We start from the raw sequence: 16,088 nt of genomic DNA on the forward strand, positions 1-16,088 counted from the left end.
CCTCTGTTCCAACGCATTATTTCTCTGATAACTTTTATTTCCATCGCTCAACAACAAACCTGTAGTGCGATTAATACTGCAAAAATATCCGAAACCCCATTACCGGAGCATGCCAAAGCTTCGGAAAAGGGAGTGGTTTTAAGGAACCTTGGAAAAGAAAGGAATGAATGACTATGAGGGTGAAATGAAATTTCCAGAGCATGGACGTTTGGAATAATTAAATTGGCGAGCTTCTGAAGATGCCGGAACTGAAGTAGAATGGTGCTCTCCCCTCTGTAGGGCCTGGGGAGTCTATGGAGGCAGCACTAGTGAAGGCTAAAGAAGGATTCGCAATGGGAGCGAGAACATGGTCTTGGAATCGAGCACGTAGGAAAGCGTTGCCGGGATCAGGGGGTGACCAACACAGACCGAAGGACACAAGTGATTGAGGTGCCGGCTGAGGGAGGGTGAACGAACCTTCATCTGAGTCGATATGGCTGTAGGACGTTCAAATAAAGTTCAGTTGTCTCTTTCTGTATATCCCTCCTCCATGCAAATTATCCACCAATAACAAACCTTCACCCTGTCTCAGCCGGTACAATCAACCTTTGCGTTTTCATTTATTGCCTGTTCCAGTAGACACATCTTTGGTTTCTCTCATGTCATCTCTTCTCCGCATCACAAAACAACTTAGGTTTTCGACTATTTCCAGTCCTTATGAAACGTCATTACCTGCAATATTAACACCCTCCCCCTACTTCGCAGATGCTGACAGAATTTACAGCTATTTCCAACATTAACTGTTCAGATTTCCTTTTTGCCGGTTCTGCAGCATTTTCTTTTTCTTCTCATTTCGATTCATTGGCAACCAAGAAGATTATTCGTACGCGAAATAAAAGTTGAATCAATGTGATGAAATGCGCCGCAAATGCTCTAAATTTGATAAACTGAAACACGGACAGCCAGGCTGCATCTGTGAACTTACAAAGGGAGTCAATGTTTCAGGTCTAATACCATTCATCATATCCCTGATGTTTATCACCAGTCTTCCTGCAGATTATTTATCCAAAAAGGTGAAATCTTTACACGGATACTTCCTGACCTGCTGAGTGTTTCCAGAATGTTATGCGTTTAGTTTTGTATGGATGAGAAAGAGACCTAAAATTTCGGGTTGTAGACCTTGAATCAGAAGTTCACGATCATTTTCCAATTATGAACTTCTGATGCAATCTCTCGCACTGAAACCCGTTCTGTTGAGTCTGTAGGTGGTGCTCGATGGACTAAGTCATAACTTGGCTTTGGTCCAAGTACTTTTCAATCTATTATTTACCACTGTTTAATAAGTCTTTTACAATACTGGCACAAGTTTAATCTTGATTTTTAACTACTAAAATGAATACCAGATCTAAACCGTCAGCTCATGGTAAAGGTAATGGAGACCAAAATACTTTGGAAGCTATTTCTAATTTGGATAGAAAGTTTGACCGGAGCTTTGCCGAATTGAAATCCATTTTACAGGACTTTGAAGAAAAACAAAATACTCTTATCCTGGAGAATGCCAAAGACAACTAATTGCTGACCTCGACCAAGCTGGTAAAGAGAGAGATGCCAAACTTCATTCACTTGAAAAGCTTTAATTACGACCAACCAAAGCCTGGAAAAGCAACAGCAGAGGATCATCGACCTGGAAGGACACAGCAGGAGGAAAAATTTAAGAATCGTCAACTTTCCAGAAGACACGGAGACTGGTAACCCCACGGAATTCTTTTCTAAACTTTCGGTCGATGTGTTCGGCTCCGATATGTTCCCTGCTGACCCCATTCTGGACAGAGCTCATAGAGCATTAAGATCTAAACCTGCTCCGGATCAAAAACCTCGGCCAGTAATTTTGAGATTTCATTTTGTCAGCGTCAAGGAACTCTTGATTCGTACTGCTCGTCGTCGTGGAATGATTCAATTTAAGCAATGGAAGTTTCGAATAGTTGAAGATTACGCCCCAGAAGTTATGAAAGAAAGGCTGACCTATAAACCAATTATGGTTCGTCTCTATCAAAGCAATTATCATCCTACATTATTATTCCCAGCAAGGCTCAGAATTACACTACCTGATAAATCTCGTAAATGGTTTAAATCTGTTCAAGAGGCCGAGCAGTTTCTTTTGAACTAGCTTTTAATTTTAAAAGCTAAGAAATGCGGAAGAGATACAGTGTTTTTCCTTTGATTTACTATTTACTCGTTTTATTATCTAATTAATTTTTTAGATTTAAACCTCTCTTTTTTCGTCTTTTAATATTTTAATGTGTTGTTTTTATTATAATTAAGACTTTAATCAAATAACTGATCGTTTGATTTCTTTCTGAAATAATTATTAAATTGTATTCTTTAAATGTTGACTGTTAATGCTGTTTGGCTCTGTTTTAATTCCACAACTTTGTTGTTATTTTGATATCTCTGTTTGGGTTATCTTGTTCATTCTTAGTCTAAACATGAATGGCTTATATATTTGTTAATTTGGACTACCGCCACTAATGGAATTGGGGTTAATTCAATTATAGGGTAGCTTTCTGGCTGTCTATTGGCCAATTTTCGGGCTGTTGGGGGAGGGGGTTGGGGCTGTTTCTAGGTTTTTTTTCTTCTGGGCTAAACTACAAATTTCCCTAAATTGTCGTCATATCCGTTTCCTCTTCGAACTTTTTTTTACTTCTTCCTGTTGGTAAGATCCGTATATGCTAAGATTAACCCTTTACATGCCATATGTTTTTTTAATTTGTTAAAATTGATAAGACTATTAATTTTATTTCATGGAATGTTAACGGCTTAAACAATTTGCTTAAGCGCAAGAAGATCTTTAAAGTTTTTCGTAGATTAAATGCTCAGATCATTTTTGTTCAGGAGACTCACACCAGGAAGAAAGATAATCAACTTTTTTTAGATTTTGGAGGGATCAACAGTTCCATTCAAATTCACAAGCTAGGTGAAAGGAGTTTCTAGTTTTAAAGACTCCTCAGTTTCATTTGTCCATCATGAGACAATATCAGAACCAAGTGGTAGATTTTTACCAATCACTGGTCTACTTCATAATAAAAAAGTTGTTATGGTTAATGTTTATGCACCCAATGTAGATAACCCTGAATTTGTTTGCATTATTTCCTAATTTAAATGAATACACTGTGATTATGGGTGGATTTTTTAACTGCTGTCTAAACCCTTCGATGGATAGATCTGTGTCAAGTCCGACACTTCCAAACAAATCCTCTGTCTTTGTTAATTCCTTTTTAGTTGAATATGGAATCTTAGATGTTTGGAGATTTCTACACCCATTTGATAAAGAATTTTCATTCTTTTCTCATGTCTACCATAATTACTCGAGGATTTATTTTTTTTACTGATGCTAGATTAGCTCCACTTACTACGGACTGCAAATATGATGCAATTACCATTTATGATCATGCACCATTGAGATTATCAATTAAATTACCAGATGTATCCTTTGATGTCAGACAATGGCGATATAACCCTTCGCTATTACAAGACTTAGATTTCGTCCAATTTATTAAAGAACAGATTTCAGTTTTCTTTTTAAATAATTTTACTGAAGAAATCTCCAGTGGGATAATATGGACTACGTTTAAAGCATATATCCGTGGTCAAATTATTTCATATTCCGCTGGATTGAAAAAACGAACTAATAATGAAATACCTACATTAGTTGACAAGATTAAAGAAATCGATAAAATATATTGTGTTATTCCTAATCTGGAGCTTTTTAAAAAGAGAACAGAACTACAACATAGTTTATTATTAACATATTCAATTGAAAATCTACTACTTAAAAACAAAAGTCAATTTTATATACATGGTGACAAATATGGTAAATTATTGGCCAACCAATTGAAAGCTACTATATCTAAACGTCAGATCAATAAAATTCGTAAACCAGATGGTACCTACAGGATAGATCAAGTTCAAATTAAAAACTCCTTCCAAGAATTTTATTCTTCTTTATACCAATCAGAATCCCCTGAGGATCCTACTTTAATACGTGAATTTTTACGAGATTTGAAGATTCCCCAATCATCTTCAAATGAACGTTCTACATTAGATGCTTCCAGTTCAGAGCAATAAATAAAGAAAATAATATTTTCAATGAATTCGGGTAAAGCACCCGGCCCTGACGGAAACACAGCTGAATTTTTTAAATCTTTTTCTGATATTCTTGTTCCCTGGTTAGCCAAAATTTTTAAAGATGCCCTATCAGTGGGTAAACTACCAGAATCTTTCTATGACACAACTATTTCGTTAATTCCTAAAAAGGATAAAGATCCCACTGATTGTGCATCTTATAGACCTATTTCTTTATTAAATATAGATTCCAAAATATTTTCCAAACTATTGGCCTTTAGTTTGGAAAAGGTTCTTCCACAAATTAACTCTGAAGACCAGACAGGATTTATTCAGAATCGTTATTTACATTTTAACATTAGTAGATTAATGACTATTATATATACCCCTTCATCCCAAATTCTAGAATGTGTTGTTTCTCTAGATGCCGAAAAGGCGTTTGACAGAGTCGAATGGGAATATCTATTCAGTACATTTCAAAAATTCAATTTTAGTCCTAAATTTATATCTGCGATTAAAATGATTTATTATGCACCTATGGCTTCGATACTTACTAATAATCAAATATTTCCTTTGTTTAGGCTCTTTCGAGGTACTAGACAAGGCTGCCCATTAAGCCCTTTATTATTTGATATTGCTTTAGAACCTTTGGCTATTGCACTTCGGGATTCTTCAAATATATGTGGTATTACTCGTGGACAGAAGATCCATAAGATATCTCTTTACTCAGATGACCTGTTACTTTATAATTCTAATCCGGAGGAACCTATCCCCGCAGTACTATCACTATTAGATCAGCTTAGTGTTTTTTTCTGGCTATAGATTAAATTTTAATAAGAGTGAACTTTGCTATTAAATATGCAAATCCCAATTTATAGCCAATTACCTTTTAGATTGGTAACTGACTATTTTATGTATTTAGGTGTTAAAATTACTAAGAGACATAAGGACTTATTTAAAGCTAATCTACTGCCTTTAATTGACCATGTTAAACAATTATTTACTGAATGGTCCCCACTGTCTCTATCATTGGTAGGCCGAATTAATGCAGTTAAGATGAATATTTTACCAAACTTCTTATATCTATTTCAAGCGATTCCAACTTTTGTTCCGAAATCTTTTTTTGACACTATTCATTCTAAAATTCTTTCATATATTTGGCAGAATAAAAATCCAATGCTAAGTAAGAAATATTTACAAAAACTAAAAAAGGATGGTGGTATGGCCTTGCCTAACTTTAGATTATATTATTGGGCAATCAATATTAGATATTTATTTTTTTGGAAACAAGATTCAGATGTAATTCAACGCCCCAAATGGGTACACCTTGAGTCCCAATCACTACCTGAATTTTCATTAGTTTCTATTTTAGGAGCTCCACTCCCTTTTGCACTTACCAAATTAAGTAAACATATGATTAACCCAATTGTTAAACATACAATACGAACATGGTTTCAATTTCGTAAATTTTTTGGATTGAATAAATTTAATCCATCAAGTCCCATTCAATCTAATTTTTTCTTTCATCTATCCAGAGTTCACTCAGCTTTTTCCACATGGACAAGGAACGGAATAGTATGTTGTCGTGATTTATTCATTGCTAACTGTTTTTCATCTTTTGAACAGTTGTCTAACAAATACAATTTGCCTAGTTCACACTTTTTTCGATATTTGCAAATGAGAATTTTTTCAAAACCTACTATACCCTCTTTTCCCACACCTTACAAAACTGAAATTACGGGAAAAAAATTTTGGTTTTAATCCCTGTCAGTCGGACTTGATAACAATAATTTATGATTTAATTATGAAAATTCATTCAGAGCTACTGGACAAAATTAAGAATCAATGGGAAAGTGAACTCCAGACATCTATATCTACAGAGACTTGGAAGAAAATTCTTCATTTAGTTAATACATCTTCAATGTGTGCCATACATTCTTTGATACAATTGAAGGTAGTTCGCAGGACCCATATGTCAAAAGATAAACTAGCTAGTTTTTATCAACATATAAATCCTATATGTGACAGATGTAAATGGAATGTGGCTTCTTTGACACATATGTTTTGGTCCTGTCCTGTTTTGGAAAAATATCGGAAAGATATTTTTAACATTATTTCAAATGTATTGAAGATTGATATACAATCTAATCCTATCATTGCAATTTTCGGATTACCAAAGATAGAGTCTGGCCATCTATCCACCTCCGCTAACAGTCTGATTGCCTTTGTTACTTTAATGGCCAAACGATCCATTTTGGTTAAATGGAAGGATCCAATACCCCATACTATTTGTCAATGTTTCTCTCGAACTATCTCATGTTTAAACTTGGAAAAAATTAGGAGTGGTACTTTTGATCCTTCGCTTAAATTTGAGGAAATTTGGAGTCCATTTATTAAATATTTTCACATGATATAGATCCCCTTGTAATAACCTTTCAGCTTAGAGGAATGGAGTTGACGACATAATATTGCGCTGTTTCTACTGAGAAATTTTAGTCCAGTTTTTTTTTCTGTTTGCCTTTATTTTGATTTTTTTTTCTTTAGGTTAGTTTAGTTTGATATATTGTTTATATATTTTCTTATTGTTTTGGGGATTTTTTTCTTTTGTATTTTGTAATAAATCTTCTTTCCTTGCTTTTATATTATATTCATTCACTGAGATCGTTGGATCTACAGATTTTTTTTAATATACTTTATTGTTTTTATGATTATCCATGTCATGATTGTTCTTCCGATCTCTTTGTATTATATGTACAAACATTCAATTTATATATTAATCTGTATTAATTTGAAAATCAATAAAAAAGATTGAAAAAGAAAAAGAACCCGCTCTGTTAACACGGCACATCCCCCAGTGTGAGGGAGATATTGAAAGTCACGTGACAATGAACCCTTCAAATTTCATTTTCAAAATTATTTGTGGAAGTAACTGTTGTCTATCGTCTCCAGTGATGCCGTCACTCTCAACGGAATTTCTAACACTAACTTTAAGTTTTCCTGGATTAGTACCTCTGCTTCAATATTAATTGTGCTGTGCTTTTTGCTTCCTCCAGCGAACATGCTGACGGCTGTGATCCTGTACCGGGGAAACTGCTGTCTCTCCAGAGGAATCGTGCGTTATATGGTGGCGATGGCGATCGCCGACCTGCTCGTGATCATCTTTCACGTGTTACTCCAAAAAATCTACATTTACTATTTCCCTAAATCCTTTCTGTCTCGCAGCAGAGTGTGCCCTTCTCACATTTACATGCGGATCGTCACCCTAGACTATTCGGTCTGGTTAACCGTGTCCTTCACCTTTGACCGTTTTGTCAGCATTTGCTCTCCGAAGCAGAGACTCAAATATTGCACGGATAGGACGGCCGCCATGGTTATTTTGTCCTTAAGCGCGTTGAGCTGCCTAAAGTACATCCCTTTTCATTTTATGTACGAACCAGTCTTCAACATAGATAACGTGAACTGGGGGTGTCGGCCCAAAGCCGCCTACTTCACCTCCATTTGGTGGGTGGTATTCTCGTGGATGTGCACCATCTCTACCTCCTTACTTCCAAACGTTCTAATACTGTTCCTGAACGGGCTCACGGTCAGGAACATCGTAGCGGTCAGCAGGGTACGCCGGCGCCTGAAGGGACAGAGTGGCAAGGACAGTGAGATGGAGAATCGCCGCAAGTCCATCGTCTTACTCTTCACCGTGTCTGGCTCTTACATACTGCTGTGGACAACGGAAACTGTGGCTTTCATCTGTACTCGAGTCACTGTCAATTTCGTGGGCGGCGATCACACAAGCCCCTCTTACATCGCCAATGAGGTGGGAGTCTTACTCATGCTCCTCAGCTCCTGCGTCAACACTTGCATCTATGGAATGACCCAGAGCAGGTTCAGACAGGAGGTGAAGAACACGCTTAAATTTGCAACTCCCTTTACTTGTAAATCCATGAAACTGGCGCTGCAGAGTGCCTAGAACTGGAGGACGAATATGACGTTTCCGTTCCAACCATTCGTTCAAATTATCACGATCTCCTATGTCCTTTGTCCCAGCCAACTGGTCGCATTGAAGAGGAATCCGATTTTATATCGTTCTACAGATCATTCTGAAATGGGGCCTTATACCTTCTTCCCATATTCTGTTTAAAATTCAATGAAGCGTGATTTTGTTGCTGTTTTATTATATTTCCTAATAAGTAAAGAGATATGTTCTGTGCATCTTGCTTTCTCAAACCCATCTGTGCTATAACTTTAGCGGTCAATGAGCAAGCATGCGAAGGCCCCTCGTAACACCCCACCATTCATCCTCTTGCCCTTATTCATACTTGTCGGTCCTGAGTGTGCGCTGTACTGAAATGAAAACATTGCATTGAGTAGTCCGCATTAAAATATATACATTTTCGATAAAACATGTAGTTGGATTAAAATCACTGAAACTGACACCATTCCCTGTTTCTTTAGAATTGCGCCCAGTGTGTCAACATTATTAGTATATGATGACTGACTGAGTGCTTCATAATCTTGGCTATTATAGGGGTTCAGGAAACTAGTGCACAGATTCTATCGCGTTCGCGCTGAGGATACTGTTCAGTTTATTTATGTTGAACGCTTTTATATGCAATATTAAATCATCCCTTCTGCTTTATGTCTTCCAGCCAGTCTTATATAGGCTTGCAGAACCAACACACACACACACACACACACACACACACACGCACACACAAAATGAGCGGGTAAGTGAATTTTCTGTAGCCTAGTAATTTTCAACGTTGCGCACTGTTCAATTACTGTTTCGCCCGCTGCTTACGCTCGCTACACCTGATGTCATCGCTTTGATTTAGGCGTATTCCCAGTTTGCTCTGGGGAGAGTATCGCCGACACGATGAACTGAATTGCCCCATTTTGTGACGTGAGTATTGAATGATTAAACTGAATATTTATTTTTTTCTGCCTTGTAATGACTTAGGTTCCTTCTCACGCCTGTTTTAAACATCATTGCCTTTTGACCTGTGTTGCCAGGCGTTCCGCACCTATACGCTCTTTCTGGTCTGCATTATTTCCCAGAAAGCAGTATATTGATGCTAGCTTCCTCGTTGACATGAGACATGCTGATCATGGACGTAATCCTGAACATATTTCAGACACACTCCCCTCATTGCCTCTAATACTACGGTATGAATGTGCATTTCTGTGTAATTAAATTCGCCCATTATCTTGACTGTAAGTCTCTTTAGATTCGCTGCAAACGTGTACAGCAAGATCCTTCCTACTAATTGCAGTCCAAGAGAGTAGACCCTTCTGTGAATCACACACGTATTGGCTTCTGTCTAAGCAATCGATTCTGTCCCTTCACACCTCAGGACATCTACTCCCTGTACCGCTGCAATATTCCCCACATCAACGCTGCTAGCTCACCGCCTACCCTGCTTTGCCTCTTCTGAACACATTGTATACAGGAATATTTTGAACGCAGTCCCTCCTGGTTTCAGGCAGGTCTCAATTATTGCCACAATATGGTAATCCAATTTTATTAATTGCAATAGCAGCTCATCAGCCTTGTTGAATACACTTCTTGTATTTCCGTGCTCCACTTCAACTCTCTCTCAGGTTTTTGGAGCTATTGGCGGTGTTTGTCTTTCCGAGTGATCAACCCCCGCTAATTCAGTTTAACCCTCCTTCCTCAGCATGTGAACCTTCCTCTGAGCACAATAGAGTCAACTTGCATGAGCAAGTACCAATCCCAAATTTCGAATCCCTCAGTATACTGAAAAAATTCATTCGGCACTCTCTCTCTAGCCCCAGATACATCTGCGCTATCCTCCTATTTCGACACATACCGTTGAACAGCACTGGGAGTAAACCGATGGTTTTTTTTAACTTCGTCATCCAGATAAGTCACTCATATGGCTATTGGTGAGCTGCCCTCACCGGGGGAATCCTGTCCCTCAACAGAAGTGATGATTCTTAGGGGGTAACATCCCCTGAGGGTTCTCATCCCCTTAAAGAATGGTAGGTGGCCAGGATTGGTGCTCGGACATTTGCACGCTGTTAAATGAATTATGTATGTGCGCGTGAATGTAAGATCACCCTTGATACATAAATCGGTGTTGTTGATTGAGAGAACAGTTGCCTTCGACTTTGAAGAACGAGTAGCTCCGGCAGGGTAATGGCAGCTTGAATTTACTTCTGATGTATGTGTGATGATGCACTTTAAGTGGACGAATACGGCTATCTGGATTACGGCACAGTATTAAATACGAAATGAATGGTGGAATATTAGGAAGCAGCGATGAACAGAGGGGACCTTGGTATACATGTACATGGATCCCTCCAAGCAGCAAGAGACACAAATGAATCGGCAGCACGGGTAGTTATGAAAGTAGACAGGATAGTTTTTTTCATTCACGGGGGCGTATAAGATGAGGACTAGGAGCATATGGTACATTAATATTTAAAGCGAGTTACACCATAGATGGAGTTCTGTGTGCAGTTCTGGGCGTCGCACCGTCGATAAAGTAATTTCACCTGAGGCATTGGAGATACACCAAGGTATTACCTGGGATGGATTGTATCATCAGTGAGGAGAGTTGGATAAGTTTTCTATGTTTTCCTTGGAGAGGAGGAGGCTAAGGGAACCTGAATGAAATATAGAACATTAGGATGGGTTAAGATCAGAAGTGGCAGAGGTCAGAATCGTTTATGACCAGCCGGCATAGATTAAGGTGAAAGGTTGGCGATTTAAGGAAGATTTGAGGACCTTTCTCCATTGACAGTGTGATTTGAGTCCGGGTCACCTTCCCTGAGGGGCTGGTAAAAGCATATTGGCTGACAACCTTTAACAGGTATTAAGATAAGTACTTGAAGGAAATCTGTAGGGAATAAAGAGGGTATTATATATATCTCTGTGTGTGTGTGTGTGTGTGTGTGTGTGTGTGTGTGTGTGTGTGTGTGTGTGTGTGTGTGTGTGTGTCTGTGTCTGTGTCTGTGTCTGTGTCTGTGTGTGTGTCTGTGTGTTACCGCGGAGACGGTTATGGAGGCAAAGGAATTAAGGGAAATGAATCGTGATATAATACAACATATCCAAAGTGCAAGTGGAGGTGCTGGCGGTCGTAAACCATAGTAAGATGGATGAAAACTTGGGTCCTCATCTGGTGTATCCCGGAACATTTTGGAGAGCTAGGGAGGAAATTACAGGAGCTCTGGCAGGGATATTTGCATCACTTTAGCCATGAGTGAGTTACCGGACCACAGGAGGGTGGCCATTGCTATGAAATTACTAAGGGCTTCAAAGACAAACCAGGGATCTACAGTCCGTTGAGCCTAAAATCAGGGTGGGAAAATTATTGAAGGGGATTCTGAGAAACAGGATCTAGGATTATTTCGAAAGGCAAGTAATTGATTGGGAGTAGTAAGAATGGCTTTGTGCCAGGGACGTTGTGTCTGAAGGATGAAATCTGATCCCTCACTGCTGTTCTGCCAGTGAAAATGATAATGGCTGAACTGTTCCAGACATCATCTCTGTGCCACATCCCCATGGCCCTCAATTCCCCGATTTTTGAATGAATCTTCTGCTTCCCCTTTAAATAGGCACAATGAACTTGACCGTCATCCACAACCAATGTAGAAAATTCCAGAGATTCACCACCCTCTGCCAGAAGCAATTCCTGCCCACTTCAGTTTTAAACGACATCTCACGCCCATCACATGTGTTTCACACTTCGCTTCATAGAGTTCAATGTTAAGAATTTGGCATTGGATTAGAAGCAACAGTTGAGCAAACCATTGCCAAATGTCACATTCCACTTTATGTTGTTACAAATGAGATGAAGAACGATTATATTTCATATTTCCCTCTGTTAGAATACTCCAAGATCCACTATGTCGACTGCTATATCAATGAAGCCACTCCGTCCCAGGACAACACCATAAGATTGCACTTGTTTCGAAATGCGGGTCAGCAATGAGCCGGCGGACTCCCATCTTTTTGAATCGAGTATCCCTCTATGGAGAGATAGGTGAGATTAATTCACTTTGCGGAAACAAGTATTTTTTGCTGAAGATCCTTCGACTAATACTGTTTCGTCACTCGCAGGTTCCACTGGAGGATTGACGCAGGTATTAATAAGGATCGGAGTCGCGCTGGTTGATGTATTGTGACCGTCGGTTTGCTGCTGTCACCTCGGCTCTTCCAGCATGGGACGTGCTCCAATTCTGCTTGTCAATGAGATAACCTACCCGATCCTGGCGGCGTTTGGCATCCCAGGTAAGCGCTTATGAGACCATTTTTTGCTCTGTTTAAACGCAACAATTCTCTGATAGATTTTATCTCCTTCGCTAAACAACAAACCTGCAGTGCGATTAATACAGCTAAAATATCAGAAACCCCATTACCGGAGCATCACCATGCATAAATAAAATGACAGGAAACTTACCAGAAAATATTTGCACAGATGCACAAAAGCTTCGGCAACGGGGGTGGCTTGAAAGAATCTTTGAAAAAAAAGAATGAATCATAGTTAAGGTGAAATGAAATTTCCAGTGCATGAACGTTTGGAATGATTTAATTGGCGGGCTTCTGTTGATACCGGAATTGAAGAATAATGGCGGTCTCACGTCTGTAGGGCGGGAGGAAGTGACAGGGGTTGCAATAACGAAGGCGAAAGAGGGATTTGCAATGGGAGCGATAACACGATCTTGGAATCGAGCACGTAGAAAGCGTTGCGCGGATCAGGTAGTGACCAACAGAGACTGAAGGACACAAGTGATAATGGTGCCAGCTGAGGGAGGGTGAAGGCAACTTAATGTGAGTCGATATGCCTTTTGAACGTTTATATGTCTCTTTCTCTATACCCTTCCTCCAGGCAGATTAACCCCCGATAACAAACCTTCACCCTGTCTCAGCCGGCACAATCAAACTTAGTGTTTTCAGTTACTGTCTCTCCCATTAGATACATCTTTGATCTCTCTCATGTCAACACTTCTCCGTATCACAAAACAAATCAAATTTCCGACTATTTCCAGTTCTTATGAAACTTCAATAGCCTGAAATATTAATACCCTCCCCCTACTTCGTAGATGCTAACAGAATTGACAGGTATTTCCAACATTAACTGTTTGGATTTCCAATTTCCCGATTCTGTCGCGTTTTCTTTTACTTTTCATTTCAATAAATTGCCAACCGAAACGATTCTTCCTACGCGAAATAGAAGTTGAATCAACGTGGTGAAATACGCCATAAATGCTCTAAAATTGAGAAATATAATGTTTCCGAAAACAGCCAGCCAGGCGGCGTCTGTGGAAGGAGAAAGAGAGTCCACTTTTCAGGTCTAAGACCATTCATCAAATCTCTGATGTTCATCATCAGTCTTCCTGAAGATTCGTGATCCTAAAACGAAGAATATTTACACGAATACTGCCTGACCTGCTGAGTGTTTTCAGAATGTTCTGTATTTAATTTTCTGGGGAAAAGAAACAGACTGAAAGTTTCGGGATGTTCAGCTTGAGTCAAAAGTTCACACGCATTTTGCAATTATGAACTTCTGATACAATCTCTCGCACTAAAGCCCGCTCCGTTAACACAGCGCGTCCGTCAGTGTAAGGGAGGTAATAAAAGCCACGTGACAATGAACCCTTTCAACTTCATTTTCAAAATTATTCGTGGAAGTAACTGTTGTGTATCGTCTCCATTGAGACCGTCACCCTCAACGGAATGTCTAACACTAACTCCAAGCTTTCTGTCTTGGTACTTCTGTTTAAATATTAATTCTGCTGTGCTTTGTGTTTCCTCCAGCGAACGTGCTGACGGCTGCGATTATGTACCGGGGAAAGTGCGGTCTCTCCAGAGGAATCACGCGTTACATGATGGCGATGGCGATCTCCGACCTGCTCGTGATCATCTTTCACGTGCTAATCAAAAAGCTGTACATTGACTATTACCCTAACTCATTTCTGTCCCGCAGCACAGTGTGTCCTTCTAATATTTACCTGCGGATCGTCACTCTAGACTATTCGGTCTGGTTAACCGTGTCCTTCACCTTTGACCGTTTTGTCAGCATTTGTTGTCAGAAGCTGAGACTTGCATATTGCACGGAGAGGACGGCAGCCGTGGTTATTTTGTCCTTGTGCGCGTTGAGCTGCCTAAAGTTCATCCCCTTTCATTTTATGTACGAACCACTCAGCAGTAAAGATAACTTGAACTGGGGGTGTCGGCCCAAAGCGGCCTTCTTCAGTTCGATTTGGTGGGTAGTTTTCTCTTGGATGTGCAGCATTTCGGTCTCCTTACTTCCATTCGGTCTAATCCTGATCCTTAACGGGCTGACGGTCAGGAACATCGTAGCGGCCAGCAGAGTACGTCGGCACCTGAAGGGACAGGGTGGCAAGGACAGTGAGGTGGAGAATCGGCGCAAGTCCATCGTCTTACTATTCTCTGTGTCTGGCACTTACATACTGCTGTGGACAACATCAACTGTGGTTTTCATCTGTACTCGAGTCACTGTTAGTTTCGTGGACGGGGACTACACAAACCCTTCTTCCATCGCGCATGAGGTGGGGGTCTTACTCATGATCCTCAGCTCCTGCGCCAACACGTGCATCTATGGAATGACCCAGAGTAGGTTCAGACAGGAGGTGAAGAACGCGCTTAAATGTTCAACTGCATTTATTAGTAAACCCATGAAACTGGCGCTGCAGAGGGCCTAGAACTGGAGGACCAATATGAGCTTTCCGTTCCACCATTCATTTACAAGAGCACGGTCTCCTGTGCTCTTGGTTCCAGCCGACAGGACGCATTGAACAGGAATCTACGTGGAATCAGATTTTACTTCGGTCTACAGATTATTCTGAATTGAGGCCTTATACCTTCTTCTTATATTGTGTTTAAAAACAATGAAGAGTGATTTCGTTACTGTTGTACTATACTTCCCAATAAGTAAAGAGATATGTCCCGTGAATGTTGCTTTCCACAAACCCATCCGTTCTATCACGTTAGCTGTCGATGAACAGGCATGCTAAGGCCCCTCGCAGCACCCTACCGTTCGTCCGCTATCCTTTCTTCATACTTGTCGGAACTGAGCGTGTGCTGTACTGAAATGAAAACATTGCAGTGAATAGTCTGCACTAAAATGGATATATTTTCTATAAAAGGTGTAGTTGGATTAAAATCGCTGAAACTGAAATAATTCCCTGTTTCTTTAGAATTGCGTCCCGTGTGTCACCATTATTAGTTCATGGTGACTGACTGAGTGCTTCATAGTCTATGCTGCTAAAGGGGTTCAGGAAACTAGTGCACTGATTCTATCGTTTTCGCGTTAAGGATCCTGATCAGTGTTTTAAAGATAAATGTTTTTAAATGCAATATTAATTCATCCCTTCTTCTTTATGTCTTCTTGGCAGTGTTATATTATAGAATATACAGAAAATATAGGCTGTACACACATGTTTACTTATAATTTGTCTTGTGTCTAAGATGGTGCTGGCTACTTCTCCTTCTTTACGAAGGAAAGGGAAAGTCCGCGCTCGGGAAGAGTAAGGGAACTCACGGGTGACTGAGCACAATGACCTAAGTGCGACCCGGTGCCTAGTAATAAATGTTTGTACTGCAGAAATGACTAGAGTATGTAGTGATTAGTTTAGAGATTAACTGTAGCAAGGTACAAGTATGTTGTGATTAGATTAGGGAATATCTGTGAGAAGAACTATGGCGAGGTACAAGCATGTTGTGAGTAGATTAAAGAAAGATTTATGAAGACAATTGTGGCAGACTGCAGGGAGTTGAGGAACGAGCGTCTGTAAATCAGATGTCTCTGCGTTGCTGAAACTGACATGATTGGTAATGCCAACTGGATTAGGAAGGGGCCATAGAAAGAACTGTAAACCATTGTTCACGGGCGTTCAGTGACCATCTCTCTGACAGCCACAGCCTTTGTTAGCAAATAAAGCTTTAACTTCTTGAAGAATCTTCTGCGTCTCCTGATTTTATCGAACCTCGGTAATCCATGACAAAT

At 39.8% G+C, this 16,088-nt stretch overlaps 2 protein-coding genes across 2 annotated transcripts; both read left to right on the forward strand.

The window, feature by feature from the left end:
• Positions 1-7,159: 7,159 nt before the first annotated feature.
• On the forward strand, positions 7,160-8,062 carry LOC127585973 (probable G-protein coupled receptor 139). The gene has a single exon (XM_052043731.1). The coding sequence runs from the start codon at positions 7,160-7,162 to the stop codon at positions 8,060-8,062; it is 903 nt and encodes a 300-aa protein (XP_051899691.1).
• Positions 8,063-12,279: 4,217 nt separating this feature from the next.
• Positions 12,280-14,784, forward strand: LOC127585974 (probable G-protein coupled receptor 139). The gene is made up of 2 exons (XM_052043732.1): positions 12,280-12,349; positions 13,877-14,784. The coding sequence occupies exons 1-2, from the start codon at positions 12,280-12,282 to the stop codon at positions 14,782-14,784; spliced, it is 978 nt and encodes a 325-aa protein (XP_051899692.1).
• Positions 14,785-16,088: the final 1,304 nt, after the last annotated feature.

The sequence above is a fragment of the Pristis pectinata genome, chromosome 34 (genome assembly GCF_009764475.1).
Source record: "Pristis pectinata isolate sPriPec2 chromosome 34, sPriPec2.1.pri, whole genome shotgun sequence".
NCBI classification, from domain to species: Eukaryota; Metazoa; Chordata; class Chondrichthyes; order Rhinopristiformes; family Pristidae; genus Pristis; species Pristis pectinata.